We start from the raw sequence: 20,592 nt of genomic DNA, 5'->3' as shown, positions 1-20,592 counted from the left end.
AATCTTTACTGTGAGGATCATTCCCACCCCTTCCATACACAGAGTAGACAGGGATGGACAACTTGGACATTGGCTACCCAAAATGAGGAGGGGTGGGGCTACAAAGGCAAGAAGTGACTGGCTTACAAGCTTTCAAGAGGGAGCTTAGCTCTAGAAGGCATGGAGGAAGGTAGAATCTCCACTGAGTAGTATCCAATCTGTCTGGGATGATGAAAGGAGATGCAGATTGAGGTCTCTTGTGATACAATAGTGAATAATTGTTATCAGGACTGATAATAGTTGGAAATGTAAAGGTAGATGTTTTGTAGCAAAAGGAGGGGAGTGATTGACTTTGCAGTCTTGGAGCCTAGGTCCCTGGGACCTTTAAGGGAGAAGAGCAGAGAGCGGTACCCTACCCAAAGAAGCAGTGAGGCCAGAGATGGAGGCCGAGATGTTCATGTGGAGAGATAGAGCTGCTGGGGACTTCAGACCCAGAGGAGAGGGGCTGTGTGCTGACAACTGGGGGCAGGCTTGCAGGGTATTATACCCTTTGGTTGGTTGATGATGCATGAAGGGGATTGTAACCATGGCAATGAGACGATATACAATAGGATGACTGTAAAGCTAATGTTCTCTCATGTAAACTATCACATAATTCACAATAAAATATTTTTAATAAAAAGATATATTGGTAACTTCAATTGCTGGATGATCAGAATTCAACTCGAAGAAGAAAGAAGAGTAAAAAAGAGTAATCTGATACAATTTGATGAACTTGACCTACGCCTATGGATGCAATAGCTCGAAAGTGGGAACAAATCTTTACAGCAAGGATCATTCCCACCCCTTCCTTCTTATGGTCACTTCCTATGTAGTTGTTACAGAGTACTGGTGTGGTACTGTGGGTTAATAAGCTGTACTGAAAAGTCAGCTTGAATTGCAAAGTTGATGGTTCAAGCTCACCAGCTGCTCCTTGAAAACCCTATACACATGGTGGCTATGGGTCAAACCGACTCTACAGCACTTAACAACAAAATATAGTTGTAACAGAATCCTGGTGTGGTGCTGTGGGTTAATGAGCTAGACTGCAAAGTCAGTTTGAACCACAAGATTGGTGGTTCAAGCACACCAGCCGCTCCTTGGAAACCCTATATAGGGTCACTAGAGTTGGAACCGACTCAACGGCACTTAACAACAAGTAGTTGTAACAAATATACACAACTGCAGGTACATAGACTGTCGACATAGGTTTACTCAATCATATAACTGAGAAAAGAATTAAGTTACCCAACTTAGTGATCTGAGAATTTACTTTCCAGCTTTTATTTCTCTATCGTCACTACAGGACTCCTGGTGTGGTGCTGTAGGATCTGTAATGAACCTATATAAAACACTATAAACCACAATGTTGACAGTTCAAATCCACCACCGCTCTTTGGAAACTCAATGGCACTTAAAAACAGAAATGATTACTACATCACTTTTTGAACTACAAGTATAGCAGAATCAAGGACATTCTTAAGATTCTGCACTCATTATTTTTAAGAAATCTTTAATTATCAAAGCTTTATTTTATTGTTCCTTATTGATTTAATGCAAAGAACCAATTCAATGGCACTTCACAACAAAACAAATAGCATCTGGCCTTCCCATCTCTTTAGCGTTTTTGTGAAAATAGTATGTGAAGTATGTGAAATTGCCTTGTAAAATGCAAATATATAAAACTAGAATAATAATAATAATAATAAAGCTTTTGTTGCTTTAAATAAGCTCTTTATAAAAAAAAAAAAAAAGCTTCCCAAGTTGGTTTCTGTTTTTATATATTCTGGTATTGTTTCCAAGGTCTTGGAATAAAATACCAATATGTCATAATTAAAGTTTTCTCTCTTACAGAACCAGAATATCATGTGCCTGTGAAAATTCCAACCCAGTCATTGCTACAGGATGTAATGGGACAAGCAAGAAAGGAAAAAGTGAAGTTGCCTCACTATTTGCTGAGTGCTAAGCCCAAATCTCAACCTCTCCCAAAGGTAAAGCAGACATGGAAACAAAGTTCCCAAAGTCAATCAGACTTTTGTGTAATTTTGCTCATTGAAGTTGCTCATTTCCAGCCACTGGGTACAGTTTACTGTGCCTACCTTCTCACCATAGGGTCGCTATGAGTCGGAGCTGACTCGAGCAACCATTTAAGCATGAAGGCCTCACCAGCTAAGGCAGGGCTAGAGCGCTAGAGCCAGTCCATACAAGTTTGTGAAAAGAAGTTGATGAGTCAATTGTTAAAGTCTTGACAGCCTGAAATTAGCCATGCTGGGAGTACTTACACCAGAGAAATTGGCAAACACTACAAATCAAGGCTCTGCCTTTCAGAGAACCAGTTTATCAGCACAGGAGAGGGTTGAGGGATCTTTGGCCAACTTTCTCTTGACCCAAGGTAAAATCTAAATGACTTACCATGACTACAAAATTCACATGACATGGCCCCATTTGCTTGTTCACACCCACCTAGCCCCATACTGCCTGTACTCCACCCTTGGTGTTCTTCAAAAACACCAAGCTTCTTCCTTCCTCAGAGCCTTTGAGAGTGAGTCTATGCCAGCTCTGTTGGGAAACCTTCCATGAACTCATGACTTAAATTTTAATAATGATTCTTTGATAATTCCATTACCATCACACATGTATTGCAGTGTATATAGCTGATACGTGGTGGACATGCTAGTCAAACTTTAACGTGTTTATGAGTTAGCTGGAGATCTTGCTGAAATGTGGATTTTGTTTCAGTGGGTCTGGGTTTGAGCCTGAACTTCTGCATTTCTAACAAGCCTCCAGGTGATGCCAGTGATGCTGCTCTAAGGAATAACAAGAGCAAAGAGCAGTGATTCTCAAAGTACCATCACCTGAGAACCTGGTATAAATGCACATTCTGTAGCCCTAGTCAAGGAGCCTTGGTAACATGGTGGGTAATGAGTTGGGCTGCTAACTGCAATGTCAGCAGTTTGAATCTACTAGCTGCTCCACAGGAAAAAGGTGAGGCTTTCTGATCCCATACAAATTTACAATCTTGGAAACTCTATACAACAGGGGTGGGGAACATCCAGCCCGCGGGCCAGATATGTTGTTGCCAAGTGCAGTCGAGTCATTTCCAACTCAAGCTACCCTGTATAGGGTTTCTAAGAGGCAGCTGGTGGGTTTAAACTGCTGACCTTGTGGTTCGCAGTCCAGTGCTGATCCTACAGTGCCATACCAGTAGCATTGTTGTTGTTAAGTGCCATCAAATCAGTTCCAACACATAGCGACCCTGTATTCTAAGGAGTGAATGACTGGTGAGCTTAAATCACCACCCTTGCAGTTCAAACCAACTCTGCAGTCCGGCGTATTAACCCATGTCGCCACACTAGGACTCATAAGGCCCACGGAATCATTTGGCCTGGCCCTGCCAAGGCAACTGAACTTCAGTCATCACATTGTTGGTTACAACATCAAGTTGGTTACAACTCATAGCAACCCTGTATAGGATTTCCAAGGAGCAACTAATGGGTTTGAACTGCCAACCCAGTGGTTCAAAGTGCAGTGCTGATCCTACAGTGGTGAGTTAATTAAATGTTTGATCAAGTATAGCAGGCTCATTTTTACGTTGATAATTTTGTATGGCCCATGAATGATGTTATAAATTTTGGTAGTAAAAGGTTCCCCACCCCTGCTATGTTGTTGTTGTCAAGTGCCGTCGAGTCGGTTAGCGACTCATAGAGACCCTGTATCGGGTTTCCAAGGAGCAGCTGGTGAGCTTGAACTGCCAACCTTGGAGTTCAAACTGCTTTGAAGTCTGGCGCATTAACACACAGTGCTACACCAGGACTCCACCCCTGCTATGTTGTTGTTGTTAAGTGCCGTCAAGTCAGTTCTGACCCATAGCGACCCTGAACAGGGTTTTCGAGGCTGTACATCTTTACGAGAGCAGAAAGCCTCATCTTTCTCTCACGGGACAGCTGGTAGTTTCGAACTGCTGACCTTACGATTCACAACCCAATTCGTAACTACTATGCTACCAGAGTATGGGGTTGTTAATAAGTCAGAAACAACTCGCCAGCACATAACCACCACCGTAGCCCTGCCCAGACATGATTTATGATGGAGAAGCTCTGGTATTGGGGCCCAGTAATCTGTTTGAAAAAGCTCTGCAGGTGATCCTGATGAGAACTAAAATTTGATAACCTCTGGCACAGAGGAGAAAAAGCAAAGGCATTAAAATCAGGCAAACTTGAGTTTGAAATTTTACTCAGCCACTTCAGTGAAGCATCTGCTCTTTAGTTCTCTGAGTTTGAACTTTCTTATCCTTTAAACTATGCCGGATTAACCAATACGCAGTAAGCATGGATTTATTGTGCTTATTTACTGATCTGTAATGAACACTTTCATTTAAATTTTTTTTACCACATCGAAGATTCTGCTGATATATGTCTCTCTCCCAAACCTATAGCACCTTCCTACAGAATCAAAGCCCCTTTTCAAATTATAATCCATGACAGGGATTATCCCACTAAACAAAACAAATTTATTTATTGGCTAGTCCATTCCTGCCTTAAAATAAAGCATAAAATGCCCTCCCTACAAGGTTTTGTAAAGATTATGGTGGTGCCGGTGGTGGTGATGTATTGTGGAGTCAGTTCTGACTCATAATGAGCCAGTTTAGGGTTTCGGAGACTAAAAATCTTTACGAAAGCAGAAAGTCTCTTCGTTCATTTTCCATGAAAGCGGCTGGTAATTTTGAAATGACCTTGTGGTTAGCAGCCCAAATTGTAACCCATTGTGCTACCAGGGCTCCATTGTGAAGATCATTGTTGTTGTTAAGTGCTGTCAATTCAATTCTGACCTATAGCTACTCTGTATAAGGTTTCCAAGGAGCGACTGGTGAGCTTGAACCACCAACCTTGCAGTTCAAACCACCTTTGCAGTAGAGCGCATTAACCCACAGCGCCACACCAGGACTCCCGTAAAGATTATGTTGTTATGCCATCAAGTCAGTTCTGACCCATATGGACCTTGTATAGGGTTTCTGAGGAGTGGCTGGTGAACTTGAACCACTGACCTTGTGGTAAAAACTGACTTTGCAGTCCAGCGCATTAACCCACAGCACCACACAAGGACTCATTAAAGATTATATGAGGTCATAAATATTCATTCCCCCCACAGCCAGGCAATTATTTGTCTCTGAAGACAGGTACTTTTTTTTTTTTTTTTTTAATCTTGGGGAAAAGTAGAGCCATTATTTTATTGACTTTTCCTTGACGCAAAGGTGCATGATTCTGTTGGAGGAAAAGTGAATACATCCTCTGTTGCATCTGCCGCCATTCATAACGCAAATTCATCCCCTTTTGGATTCCATCTCCTCCCACCATCAGTGAAGTTTGGAGTTCTTAAAGAAGGACACACTTATGCAACTGTTGTCAAGCTCAAGAATGTTGGAGTGGACTTCTGCAGGTGAGCCACACATTTCTCCTGCAGAGCAGCTGGTGGGTTTGAACTTCCGACCTTTTGCTTCACAGGCATGTGTTTTCTGCATAGTTGTGGTAGAGACATTAAGGTCAGTTTAGCTATGAAAATCTGATTTACAAATGATCACAAACACCCATACTCACAGTCTATAATCTTAGTTGAAAATATACTAACAGTCAATTCCTCATTTCCAGATCAAGATCAGTAGAATTATAGAATTTTCAGAGACTTTAGAGACTGTTATAAAAGGAGAAATTGAGTAATTTGTTTTAAGGCCAGAGCATCAGTTCATTGCTATCTCCACAACATGGAATTGCCTCTCTTTATTATTACAACTGTAGTCTCTAGTTTTGTGTAGCATTTCAGTCCTTTTGGGTCAAACTAACCTTATATTTATGACCAAGACCATTCATAATGACAATATTTCACCTTCTGCTCTATTTTGAATTAAACTTTTGAATTAAACAGAACATAGGTTTTTGTTTGGGGTGAAATGTAGTAAGTGTTTATTCTGATTGCAGTTATTCTCAATCTAAGTAGAAAGATCTCCAAGAGTTTGATTTTGGATTCAGAATTGAAAAAGAAAGGAACAAAACTGTGGGTACCTCCAATTTAAAAGCTCACTGCCCTGTTTGAGCTGAGGCAAGCCCCAACTTCAGGAACGAAGTTTGGTTTCTCACAAACAAACCTGGTGAAAGATTCAGGCCAGTAGATGAGACATAGTTGGTGTTTGAGGCTGTTGCCAACCAAGTGGGTGGGAGAAATAGAGAGTCAACCTCACACCAATAAAACCCATCCATGCAGATCCCGTCTACCCAGGATAGAAGTTTAGTTTTAGAAATTTCACTCCGCAACTTGTTAAATTCAGCCACTACAGCAAACTTGATGGTAGAGGCAGTGAGGCTGAGGGTCAGAGTGGAGGTAGGCTGTCTTTGGCATTTTAATTCACTCCAGGTCTTTAACCTCCAGGCAGAACCCACAAACCACAGGAAAGGAGAGAGGGATCAATAGGCACCATGTGTGAGCACAGAGCTTTTCAAGATCTTCAACCTTTTCTGAGCCCTTTCTGTTTCTCCTCTCCCCAAACATGCAAACCCCATACCAAGACAGAGCAAGACTGGCTCCCATGCTCCATTGCTTTCCAAAGAAGCCTTTATTCTTTAGTTTAATGATCTGGCAGCCAACATTTGCATTCACGCTGACTGCTACGCTGAAATGCACTCACCAGCCAAACACGTACAACACTCTACCTCGGCCCAAACCACTCATCAGCAGCCAATAATAAAGGATTGAGTCTCAGGTTGGAGTCAGTTCTACTCTGATGGAAGCTGTTGAAAAGGCAGTTGTGAAATGGGCCTAAGATTCTTCTCCCAATTGAAAAGTAGGCTATTTGTAGTGGTATGGACCCCCTGCTCCTGTGTAGTGAATACAACACCTTTCTGATTTTCTAGCATTCCAGTTCATTCACTGCTCATGGTTTTCATTATGGTATTAATTTGTTTCCATCTTTTTGCCTGTTAGGTTTAGAGTGAAGCAGCCCCCACCCAGCACAGGACTGAAAGTGACTTACAAATCTGGGCCGGTAAGTCCTATGTGTTTCATGTTGTCTGTGTCCGTATGTGTTTCCGTATATGTTTCCAATGAAGCGGGGTTTTCACTATTCTACCCAACTAGCTTAAAGCATGTTGTATTGTTTTTGTCAATTCTGACTCATAGCAAGCCTAGAGGACAGAGTTTGTTGTTGTTGTTAGGTGCCATCGAGTTGGTACCGACTCATAGCAACCCTATGCACAACAGAATGAAACACTGCCCGATCCTGGGCCAACCTCACAATTGTTGCCACGCTTGAGCCCATTGATGCTGCCACTTTGCCAATCCCTCTCGCTGGGGGTCTTCCTGTTTTTCTCTGACCCTCCACCTTACCAAACATGATATGCTTCTCCAGCGACTGGTCCATCTTGACAATATGTCTGAAGTATGAGAGACGAAGTTTGGCCATCTTGGCCTCCAAGGAGCACTCTGGCTGCACGTCTTCCAGCAGCCCATGGCACATTCAATATTCTCCAACACCATAACTCAAAAGCATCAATTCTTCTATGGTCTTCCTTATTCACTGTCCATTGTTACACATTGACCCAGAGGGTCATTTTAGTATAATGGGAAGTCAAGAGCTTCTTGTCAAGCCTATGACATAAAGCAACTCTGGAGTGCTTGTAGTTAACTCTTTTGAGCCTTGTTTTCCTTTCTGTAAAAAAGACAGGTTTAGAACAGACAATTTCTTGGCCTTAGTCCAGCTTTACAATCTTATCTTTAAAACAGTAGTATGCAGCAGAAATATGTTTTGGGATTACATTTAATAGTGCACTAGTGTTAACAATGTATTGCATTGGGCAAATCTGCAAAAGACCTCTTTAAAGGATTCAAAGCTGTCACTTTGAGGTCTACGATGTTCCTGACACAAACCATGGTATTTTCAATTGCCTTATATCCATGTAAATGCTGGACAATGAGTAAGGAAGACCAAAGAAGAATATGGTGCTGGCAAAGAATATTAAATACACCATGGACGGCCAGAAGAATGAACAAATTAGTCCTAGAAGAAGTACAGCCAGAATGTTCCTTAGAAGCTAGCATGGTAAGACTTCATCTCATGTAGTTTGACATGATGTCAGGAGGGACCAGTCCCTGGGGAAGGACATTATGCTTGTTAAAGTAGAAAATCAGTGAAAAAGAAGAAGCCCCTCAATGAAATGGATTGACACAGTGGTTGCAGTGATTGTGAGGATAGTGCATGACTGGGCAGTGTTTCATTCTGTGCTACATCCAAGGGTTGGAACCAACTAGATGGCACCTAACAAGAATAACACCAACAAATCACTAATAACTTTCTGAATTAACTCATCAATGTCAAGATTTCATCATCTTCCTAACATAAAACATGAAACAAAGCAAGCTCCTCTTCTACTATTCTGGGATGTTAGCAAATCTCATTTTAATTTCAAGTAGGAATTAACCCAAAAGCCAAAAGGGCTGCTGGATCAACCTAGCATGTGTTCTTTGAAGCTCTCTCTATACTGTTAAGTTTTGTTTTGCTTTATATATCTTTTTGATGTTAGGTTTTGGCGCTGGCAAAAATATAGTCTATAGACTTCCCCAAATGTAAATCTAACCACTGTTCAGCTTGGTTAGTTGCCAAGACTAAATTAATATGCTCAAAACCTGAGTAAACCTGTATGATGGCAATATTCCAGCTCCCATCACAGAGAATTTCATCATTATCCAGCCCCACTCCAATTGTGGAGCTTAGAGAATGAAGGGTCTGATTCTCAGCAATAGTTTTTGGATACCCTCCAGTGTACATACATTCACAAGCACATTGTTCAAAACATTGAAGCATTTTTTGGTTCTCTTATTTATAAAACTATATTGAAGAAAAAAATCCATTCCTATCTAATTGCTTTCCATGTGGTAATTTCTGATTTATTTTTTCCAGATAACTCTTCCCAAGTCTGCTTTTTAACCCACCCCCTGGAGAGGCTTAGAAACAACTCTTTCTTTCCTGGCTAGTGTTCATTTCAGCGAACAAGGCCAGAAGCCCATGCCTTACTGGGTTTCTTCTTCACTATAGATCAGGTTTCTTTGTTGGTACAAAACTCTGCCATGTAGCTTTCAGACCTAAGCAGTTTGGCATTTAAACTAATTCTGTCTCCCTCTACTGGCTTTGTTGCTTTACAGTCTGTATGAGGACAGAGACGTTATGGGGATCCACAGTATCTCAGATTAAATCTAAGATTTAATGTAAGATAAATTTATCTTTACCTTACATTAAATGGACTTTATCTGCAAGGATGCCGATAGCAATTTACTACTGACATGTAAGAAATACCATAATTATGGATATTGCAAAAATTTGCCTTCAGTGCCACTTCCAACACCTTGGCATTTAATTTCCTTATGCTCTTTTCTAAATAGCACCTAGTTTGCCCCTTCAACAATTTATCGTAGGCCTCATTTACTTAATAAATTCTACCTAACTAGCTGATGGAGTAAAGGTTCTTAATGACTCTTGGCTTTTCCCTGAGTTCTTTTTTCTGCCATTTCAGTTGTCCTTCATCTTCCCTAAAAATTGCCTATGTTTCCAACTGCATAGTTTTTGAAGCGTCCTTCCTACCAGTAGAATTGTGAGGTTCAACAGACTCTTTAATACAAGCTGGTGGTTTGTTGTTGTTGTGAAATGCTGTCGAATTGGTTCCAATTCATAGTGTACATGGTTTCCAAGGAGTGACTGGTGAGCTTGAACCACTGATTTCATGATTCAAACTAACCTTGTAGTCTAGTGCATTAACCCACAGTGCTATACCAAGACTCAATTTTCAGACAAGCAATAAACAGATGTATAGTGGGGACAACAACCAATGAGGTACACACATTGTAGAATGGCCAACCATTTGAGATCAAAAGGGCCAACATTTACCTAAGGATACATGAGGGGTTTGCAATCTTTGAGATGAAACGAAATGCATGATTTGTTGAATATATACCTGATCTGCTCTGTAAACCTTCACAATAAAAAAATTTTAAAAGCCATACAATGTAAATCCCCTATTAATTAAATGAAAGAGAAAAACCATACAGTCATCTCAAAAACAAAAAAGAAGTTTATAGACCTAGATACAGAATATGAGCCATCTCAGAAGCCGGTGCAGGGAACTTCTCCTTTGGAGCCCAAGATCCGTATGCCTTGAACCTCCTCGACCCAGGGATGGAATGACGTGAGATTAGAGGAGCAGCAACAGCAGAACAAAGAGCTACTCAAGCACAAGACAGAGCAATAGGCTTCCAGCCTCCAGAGCAAGTAAAGCAGGGTGACTTTAGGAAGGATGCTTGCTTTCAGGCTGACGTGCCTCTAGGCACTATAATTGGAGGAGCCAGAGCTGAATGCCTTCAGGCTGAGGGTTATGGTGGAGTGGTGTGCCCTGTTAGCACTGTCAGCAACCCCAACAGAGCTTTGTAACATTGCTGGAGCAGGTCAGAGGCTAGGCCAAGGAGTTGAGGGCCAAAGAGAGGCCTGCCTGTGGGCAGAACACAGGATGTGGCCTGAATATTTCGACCCCGAATTATAATCCTGTGTGGCACTGTGGGTAAATGTGCCAGACTCCAAAGCCATTTGAACTGCAAGGTCAGCAGTTCAAGCTCACCAGCTGCTCCTCGGAAACCCTATACAGGGTCGCTATGGGTCAGAATCAACTCAACGGCACTTAACAAGAACTTCCTAATAAGCACCGTAGCTGTGAGTGTGGTGTCTGAGTTCTGTGTGACCACTGCAATAAAGCATTATAAAAACAGCTGAGTACAGACCACTGTGGGCGGAATGGTTGATAATGTTCTTTTGTAATAAAGCATCAAGTTAAACAGCACATAACAATAGAAGACTATAGCTGTTTAATTTTAAATGTTTGACTTTATTGTTGATTGGATTTTATGTTTTATTTTTAATGTGAATCAAAGGGAAAAATTCAAAATTTAGCAACAGAACCCAACAATATATATATCTCCTCATCTAGATAATTCACAATTGTTCTTTGATGTCTAGATATAGCATCATTTTATTGACTATATTCTTTTCATTTGAAAATAAAAGAATAGCATGCCTTCACTACCTGAGCACCAACATGTCAGGGACCTGACTAGAAGCTGGATGACGTTAAAAACAGTGTTTCTTTGGCTGTGGTGGAGATTGGGGCTGATGAGCCCAGAACACCTGGTTGTGAACGTCTAGTTGCTGTAGGGTTGCCCTAAAGCAGTGTTTCTCAATGTGAGCTCTAATAATATTTCCCCGGGCTCTTAACAGGTGCTCCTTGGAGAAGGAAATAAAAAATGTTTTAAACAAGTTAGTAGCAGGATGAAGTCAAGTTATATAAGAATTGTTGTTTTACCAGAGCACTTCCCTCAAAGCCTTTCATGTGCACTGCAATGTTCTCAGCATCTGATACACAAGTGTATTTTATCAGCATTCATTTCTTAATTCAAAACTTACCAACAATTTTTATCAAGTACCTCCTCTTTTTAGGTAGAGTTCTGAACTTTGTTGCTAGGGATACAAAAGGGAATAAGACAGAGAGAGAAGGCCCTTACCCTTATAGAGCTTGCATTCTAGTGAGAGGGTTTAGGAACCAGTCCAACAAAGACCTGGGGAAAATCCCCCATGCAGGAAGAACAGCAAGTAGAGCAAAGTTCCAAGGTGTGAGGCTGAGGCATGGGGAGAACAAGCTGATGCAGAGATAGCAAAGATGAGAAAGAGATAGGAAATACAGTCACATAGGTCTGAAGGAGTTAGATCATGGAGTGTCCTTTAGAGACCATTGCAAGACTTCAAATTTTAATCGAAATGGAATAATTTTAAGTAGAAGATTCTTGGGTTTAGACTTTTAAAAAGTGTTTCTGTCTGCTGTGTGAAGAATGGATGATAGGGAATAAGAATTGTCTCATTTAGGGCTTTGCAAAGATCCACATAGATGTTGGTGTCTTAAACAATAGTACTGGAGATAGTAGATAAGTTTTGGAGGTTGGACTAGGAAAACGTACTGATATGAGTAGGCTTCAAAAAACTTGTGGAAAATTCGATGATCTCTTAATTCCATTTTTCCACGAACTTTTTGAAACCCCCTTGTAAGTTGGGTGGGGAGAGAGAAGGAAGAGGAGGTTTGAGGGTAAAATCATGGGTGATTTACTTAATGGTCGGAGACAGAGGGAAGAACAAGGCATGTGGTTGGTAGAGGACATAACTTCTGTTTTAGATAGAAAATACTGTTCCATTGCATCATAGCCATCTCCCCTGAAAATGGAAGTGTTAAAATTTGGGGGCCAGACCAGCAGAGGTGGATCTAGGGTATGGCAGGTGCCCTGGGCACCACTTGATGAGAGGCACTAGTGAGCAGCTTCTATTCACCGCCGCAGTTTCCATCGCCAGCTGTAAGAGATCTTTCAGCAAGTTAAAGTTAATGCTTTTATTTTTTATTTAAGCCTCCATTGCTCTAAGGAGCCCTGGTAGCATAGTGGGTTATGTGTTGTGCTGCTGACCACAAGGTCAGCTGTTTGAGTCCATCAGGCACTCCGTAGAGAAAAAAGATTTAGTCTCACAAACATTATACAGGGTCACTATGAGCCGGAATCAACCACCTACACCGCCCACCACCACTAGTCTGGGAGGGACCTCTGGCAGCACAGAAAAGAAAAAAGAAAATATTCCATAACCATGTGGAGAGGTTGAGAAGGTAGCTGGTAGCTGGTTATTCAAGTCCAGCAGTTCACAGGGAATGTGGGAGAAAGGGACCCATCACACCCTCTGGTGTTTCCTGTAGGTTATACTTTGGATATGCTATTTGAATGCTTGTAGAGATTGCACTTTTCTTTCTGAGATCCTGGGAGAACTCCTTAATTGAATACAATTGTTTATCTCGGTCCTGTAATTGATAGTGTTCTCCTACCACTGTTCTTCTTACATGTGCTCATGTTGGGGTGGAGAGAAGATCAGCTGAAGGAAAAACTTAACTCTGCCGTCATATCCAAGTATTAATAGTTATGAATTGGGCTGCGAACCGCAAGGTCAGCAGTTCGAAACTACCAGCTGCTCTGCGGGAGAAAGATGAGGCTTTCTGCTCCTGTAAAGATTTACAGCCTCGGAAACCCAGTTCAGGGTCGCTATGGGTCAGAACAGACTCAACGGCACATAACAACAACAACAACTGTTACCTGAAGTCAGTGATTCAAACTTGGGAAAAAGATAAGGTAGTCTGCGTCTGTAAATTTTTGCTATTAGATGGAGGCGTCAGGGCAATTCTGATTCATAGCAACTCTGTATAGGGTTTCCGAGGAGCGGCCTTGGAAAACCTACTGGGCAGTTCCACTGTGTCGTATAAGGTCACTATGCATCAAGATCGACTCAGCAGCAATGGGTTTGTTTGGATTGGTAGCATGTCACCCACCTTATTTGCAAGGGAACAATCCCAAGAGGACATTAGTTTAGCTATTAGAGAACTCTGGCATACCAGAACATGGATTGTACCTTTGAAAAATAGACCAAATTTGGAACTTTTTCACTATGCCCTGCCCCTGCAAAACAAATGAAACACTTTTTAGCAAGCTTTGTATCTTCTATCTTACAGGTGGCAGCTGGTTTGCAGGTAGATCTGAAAGTGGAGTTATTTGCCATGGCTGTTGGAGAGGATGGTGCCAAGGGATTATCTATCTTCACTTACAATATTGAGATTCTGACTGAGCATGATGTTCTGCTCTTACCTGTGGAAGCAAATATCCTTTCAAGTTGAATTTGCATAATCACGAACAGTGCAAATATTACATTTGTGCCAGAAAAACATGGAGAGGAAAAATACTATTTTCTTATCCCCTTAATTCTGTCTTTAAGGTCATTGAGTTACATGTTTTAGGATTAACATTATGTCTTTGTCTTTATAAGCAGTTAGCAGCATTCATGATATATAACACATGTGCAATAACTGCAAGTTGATGAAGAGTCCACTTAACTGGCTATCTTCAAGGTATCAGGCAATGCAAATAAAAATTTGAAAGCAAATATCAACAAAAACCTTATAATCTATTGGAGTATAAAAATTTCATATTATAAAGGTTGGATAGACACTAAATTACATATTCATGCCTTTATTCTGTATCTCTAGCTAGACAGATATTATATAGATATGGGGTACCTAGTATATACACCCAAAGAAAAAATTGAAGCCTCAACTTGAAATATTGAAGTATGCTATGGGAAAAAATGTTAGATGCAGAAAACATCAAAAGAAGATGGCAGGTACACACAGAGTCATTGTACAAAAAGAAATGGTTAATGTACAACCATTTCAACAGGTAGCAAATGATCAAGAACCAGTGGAACTGAAGGAAGAAGTCCAAGCAGCACTGAAGGCATTGGCGAAAAACAAGGCTCCTGGAGTTGAAGGAATAAAAATTGAAATCTTTCAACAAACTGATTCAACACTGGAAATGCTCACTCATTTATGCCAATAAATTTGGAAGACAGCTACGTGGTCAACGGATTGGAAAGATCCATATTTGTGCCCATTCCAAACAGAAGTGACCCAATGGAATGTGGAAGACATTGAACAATATCATTAATATTACATGCATTTAGAATTTGGCTGACAATTCAAAAGCTGTTATAAAAGCAAACCAACAGGGAACTGACAGAAATTCAAACCATATTCAGAAGAGGGTGTGAAATGAGGAATATCATTGGAAACATCAGATGGATCTTGGCTGAAAGTAAAGAATATCACAAAGATATTTACTTATGCTTTGTTGACTACAAAAGCTTTTGACTGTGTGGACCATGACAAACTATGGATAAAATGTGAACAATGGGTTTTCCAGAACACGTCATAGTAATCATGAGAAACCTGTATATAGACCAAGAGGCAGTTGTTCAAACAGAACAGATACCAAATGGTTTAAAATCAGGAAAGGTGTTTGCTAGGGTTGCATCTTTTTACCATATTTATTCAATCTGTATGCTGAGCAAATAGTTGGAGAAGTTGGATTAAATGAAAAATGTGGCATTAAGATTGGGGGGAAACTCATATTAACACCCTGCAATATGCAGATGATACAACCTTACATGCTGAAAGTAAAGAGGACTTAAAATACTTGCTGAAGATCTAAGACTATAGCTTTCAGTATATACTGCACCTTAATGTAAAGAAAAGAAAAATCCTCACAACTGGACCAAAATATAACATGATAAATGGAGAAAAGATTGAAGTTGTCAAAGACTTCATTTTGCTTGAATCCACAATCAACACTCCTGGAAGCAGCAGTCAAGAAATCTGTTACAAAAGACCTCTTTAAGTGTTCAAAAGCAAAAAATATCAGTTTGAGGACTAAAGTGCTTCGGACCCAAGTCATTCTATATTCAGTAGTCTCATATGCATATGAAAGTTGGACAATGAATAAAGAAGATCATGGAAGAATCGATGCATTTGAGTTTGGGTATTGGAAAAGAATATTAAAGTACTGTGGACTTCCAGAAGAACAAATAAATCTGTGTTGGAAGAAGTACAGCTAGAATATACCATCAGAAGCCAAGATGGCAAAACTTTATCTCTTATACTTCAGCCATATTATCAGGATGGACCAGTCCCCTGGAGAATAACATGCTTGGTAAAGTGGAGGGTGAGAGAAGATGAAGACCCCCAAGAAGACATAGTGGCAGCAGAAATGGGTTCAAATGTAGCCATGATTTTGAAGATGTCACAGGACCAGGAAGTGTTTTGTTCTGCTGTGCATAGGGTCAATATGGGTTGGAACTGACTTTATATGTTTGTATGTGTATATATTTGATGGAGTCCTGGTGTGGCGCTGTGGGTTAATGCCCCAGACTGCAAAGCCATTTGAACTGCAAGGTCAGGGTTCAAGCTCACCATCTGCTCCTTGGAAATCCTATACAGGGTTGCTATGGGTCGGAATTGACTCGATGGCACTTGACAACAACAACATATATATTTGATATTTGAACTAGGCCATAAAGAATGTAAAAACTTTTGATTAAGGGAAACTTCAAGAAAAGAATGAATACAACAACTATGGCAATAGAGTTTTGGGAAGATGAGTGGGAACTTAATTTGCTGAGAGTCTAGGGAGAAGTAGGTAATTTAGTGGGAAGATAGTAGTAAATTGTAGAAGTTCTGGAATGCTGGACTTAAACCTTATTCTTTAACCAACAGTAAAATCACTGAAATTTTCTGGGTGATAAGATCAGTGTATCTCTATGAGAATGGATTTTTCCCCAGGATATATATAAAGACAATTAGATACAAAGAATAACTCTTCCATATGCCAGATGTAAGGACAAGACCTATGGGGTGACAACAGTAAACATGGAAAAAGGGACATCGATGAAAGCTATTTGGAAGGAAAAAAATGTAAATTCTGAGGTAGAACCTATGGATGGAAGAAGGTAAGACAGTACAACTTCAGGGTTTTGAGGTCAGGTGTGAATCACTGATATCCAGTACTGCATCATCTACATAAAGGTAATGGTTCAAGGTGTGGACAAGGAGCTGAAATTTGGCATGCTTAAGAGCAGAAGGGAAAGTGGCCAATGGAAACACGGAGCTAGAAAACAATTTGGTATGTAATCAGTTATAGAGAGAATTTCAAACAGATGGACACAGTTGACAGAAGTAGGATTCAAATGAGATATGTTAGGTTTGGTTTGGGCCAAACTAGATTGCAAAGGATAAAGAATGACCTTATTTAGAACGTAAGAAAGTAACAAGCTTGAAAAACCTTTCAAGAAAAAAAAAAATTTTTTTTTCTTTAAAGGAAAAGAGAAAATTACCTTAAGGAGGCATCAAAATAAAACGAGGGTTTTCAGTTTAGTGTAGATTTCTGTATGTTTATAGGTTGAAGAGAATGGATCAGAAGAGAGTCATTTAAACTAAGAGAGGAAGTAACTAGATTAACAATTTTCAGAAGAGGGAATAATCAAAACACAGTTAATCTAGGCAAGGGAGATGAAGATGAACAATGATTTAGACATTCTAAGGCACAGCAAAAAGTTAAAGGAACTTGTGTCAAACAACCTTGATCTCAGTAGATTTAAATTCATTCATTTGTTCATGAATGCCTCTAATGTGCTAGCAACTGCACAACACTGAACAAAATAGACAAAAATGTGGCAATGTAAGATAAACACTGGACTGTTAATCTACAAAGTCAGTGGTTCAAACATAGCAGCCACTCTTCAGAAACTAACCTAGAGTTGCTAGAAGTTGAAACCAACTCAACGGCACTTAATAACATGTAGCTTACATTCTAGTAGGGAGGACAGATAACATAAGTAAGTAGGATACGTATAAGTAACATATAAACTAGTTTGATAATATGTGCAATGGAGAAAGAGAAAGGTAATTTCCAAAAGGGGGTGTAGGTTGTTAAGAGTATTGCCGTTCAGAACAGGGTGAAAAGGAAAGAACTTACTGGCTATGTGATTTTTCTCCCCCTTCTAGTAATGAGGGTAGCACTCTTCCAACACAGTACAACAAAATTAGCAGAAGTGCCATTTGCCTCCGGGAATTAAGTGAACTCCCTCTTACCTGTTCACCCATTTATTAGAGACAGATCTAGAGTACCTGAATCCCTGCTGCTGATAATAGCAGTTAAATAATTTTTGTTGTTAGGTGCCATCAAGTCTGTTCTGACTCATAGTGACTCTGCACAACAGATCAAAACACTGCCCAGTCCACCACAATTATGTTTGAGCCCATTGCTGCTGGTACTGTGTCAACCCATCTCCTTGAGGTGTTTCCATCTTGCTGCTGACGCTCCACTTTACCAAGCATGACGTTATTCCCTAGGGACTGGTCCCTCATATGCCCAAAGTATGAGAGAAATCTGGTCATGTTGGCTTCTATGGAGCATTCTGGCTGTATTCCTTCCAACACAGATTTGTTTGTTCTTCTGGCAGTCCATAGTACTTTTCATGTTCTTAACACCATAACTGAGGTGCATCAATTCTTCTGTTCTTCTTATCCACTGTCCAACTTTCACATCCATATGAGGCTATTGACAATACCATGGCTTTGGTCAGGCACACTTTCGTCTTTAAATAGTTTTATTTCCTCTTTAACATGTTAAGAGGTCATTTGCAGCAGATTTGCCTAATGCAACATGCTGCTGGCTTTCATGACTGCTGTTTCCACGAGCATTGATTGTGGATTCAAGCAGAATGAAATCTTTGACTTCAGTTTCTTCTCCATTTATTGTTTTACTGTATGCTACTGTATTTTGTTCTTTGAGAGTTCATCTGTTAGGCACAGATAGATGGGTACAAGTTTTATCAGATCTTTTATCTATTTTCATAGCCTTTCCCCCAAGATCAACCTTCTCCAAAAATTAATAAAATTTGGGACCCAATTATGGTACTGACTTCTCTTATAGGACCAGTCATAGTAGAGAAACATACAATGAGGGGATGGGGGTCAAAAAAATTCCAATGTCCATTCTCTCACTCCTAATCCTGAATATGTGAAATCTGAATTAAATAGAGTAGCTAGAGAACAGATTTTGATTCTAAAATGTCATTTGAGTTAACATGTACAAATCATACAGCCATAAAAAAAAACACTGTCCTTAACAAGTATTTTACTAGTTTTAACAAGCAGCACATATGACAAGAGACCAAAAGATTTTCCTCAGGGAAAAGAGAATCCCATGGTCCAGAGGACTTCTACAATTTCTTCTGCTACGCTTGGAGTGTTCATGTCTCGAAAACTTTCTCCACATTAGGCCCGGTAAGTAATACATGGGAACTTGAGTGTAAGCCATTTAAATATGAGGCATCAGATTTGTCTTCTGACAGCTAGAAACCAGTGAGATTATTGGCCTGGTTGATTGAAAATATTTGCTTTCATTAACTGTTATTTGTTGTTAAGTGCTGTTGAGTCGTGTCTGACTCATAATGAACCTGTATAGGGTTTCTAAGGACTGGCTGGTGGGTTTGGACCTCCAACTTTGTGGTTAGCAGTCCAGTGCTTATCCTACCACGCCACACCAAGACGCCATTAATGACTCAGAAACCCTATACAGGGTCACTATGAGTCAGAATCAACTCCCTGGCACTTAACAATATATGTTATAATAACTAATCCTCACAGTATGTATGAAATAGATTCAGTTATCAGTGTGTTTCTAAAGTTCATTCTTTTAAGCACTATCTTCATTTATAGATGAAAGCCGATCTTTCCAAAAAGCTGTAGCACAAATACCAGAATGACTCTTATAGTTTACAATTAAGCCAAAGGTTCCCAAATGTTTTACATTCCTTAAAACTTACGGACTCCAAAGAGCTTTTGCATATGTGAGGTTCTATCTATTAATACTTACTTACCATTGTAGAATTAAAGCAGAGGAAAATTTAAAATTTAAAAAGAATAAACTCATTATTAAAGTTTTAAATTTTAAAAAGTAAAATAACTTTTCCAGAACAGAAATGTTAACGTGAGGAGTGATATGGTTTCACATTTTCTCTTTAATGCTTGACTTAATCCTACATAGCTGGATGCTCATATCTACTTTGTATTAATTCTATCACATGTTATATAGCCTTTGCAAACCACTTAACTTGTACATTCCTGCGAAAAAGGCAAATAGCAGTATTGTTTTGAAAACACTTTTGACCTTGGTGTCCCCTGAGGAAGTGTTGGGGGTTCCTGGACTACACCTTTGTGAACTATTTTTTTTTTTTTTTATTAAATGTTTTTATTTTGGATTGAGTGAAACTTTACAGGGCACATCATCAGCTTCACATTCAACCATTCATATAGCTTGTTTCATTACATTGATTATTATCCCTCCATATATCATCAGTTAACAGTGTTTCTCTCTATCCTCTTTAGCATTTTTTTTTTGGGGGGTGGGGTGGGGTGAGTTTGTGAACTATTGAACAAAGGCTTGACTTATCTCCATTCTAGTTCATGGCCTTCAGAAATGATCCAGAATGGAGAAGTGAACCTTTGGCTGGACGACTATGAAAATAATGGAATAACTTTCAAATAAAGATTCCTAATTTCTGCTGACACCAATCTATTGACAGTAGTATCGTGAATCCACATATTAAAAGAAACACCTTCAATTAAGGCTGCCTTTTTTGTGCATTTTATTAATCAATGAGATTAAAAAGCTTATTGCACTTTTATTTTAAAAATACTTCTTGTATTAATTATTCTTTGTGATATCACCCAGTCATGTATTTTATTGTCTTTCCACCCAATTTCCCATATTTGTGCATTAAAATAACCTTTTTTTTTCCTGTACTACTTTTGGCTTTCAGTTAGTAACAGTGACATATTTCATCTTCACTTTCAGCTAGCAGTAAGCACTTCGCAGTAACTCTTTAGGCATTTTATAGGTGAGGAAACAAATGACCAGTTTAGGTCATTTGCTCTCTATGTAGCTGCATTAGGTATCTGTGGCTGTGTAACAAATTACCCTAAGAGTTGGTAGTTAAAAGCAATAAACAATGACGATTTCCATTTCTGTGGGTAAAGCATCTAGACACAGCTCAGCTGGGTCTTCTGGCTTGATTGG

General features: G+C 39.8%; 1 protein-coding gene across 1 annotated transcript in view; it reads left to right on the top strand.

Moving 5' to 3' along the window:
- The window catches only part of SPAG17 (sperm associated antigen 17), a 324,904-nt gene extending 306,112 nt beyond the window's left edge, over positions 1–18,792 (top strand). Inside the window, 5 exon segments of the mRNA XM_006861302.1 lie at positions 1,873–2,009; positions 5,270–5,454; positions 6,991–7,051; positions 13,635–13,779; positions 18,653–18,792. Of these exon segments, the coding sequence (XP_006861364.1) occupies positions 1,873–2,009; positions 5,270–5,454; positions 6,991–7,051; positions 13,635–13,779; positions 18,653–18,792 (668 nt within the window).
- The last annotated feature ends 1,800 nt before the right edge of the window (positions 18,793–20,592 follow it).

This window comes from Chrysochloris asiatica, unplaced genomic scaffold (genome assembly GCF_000296735.1).
Source record: "Chrysochloris asiatica unplaced genomic scaffold, ChrAsi1.0 scaffold00042, whole genome shotgun sequence".
Classification (NCBI taxonomy): domain Eukaryota; kingdom Metazoa; phylum Chordata; class Mammalia; order Afrosoricida; family Chrysochloridae; genus Chrysochloris; species Chrysochloris asiatica.
This window is presented reverse-complemented; position numbering and strand designations above follow the sequence as displayed.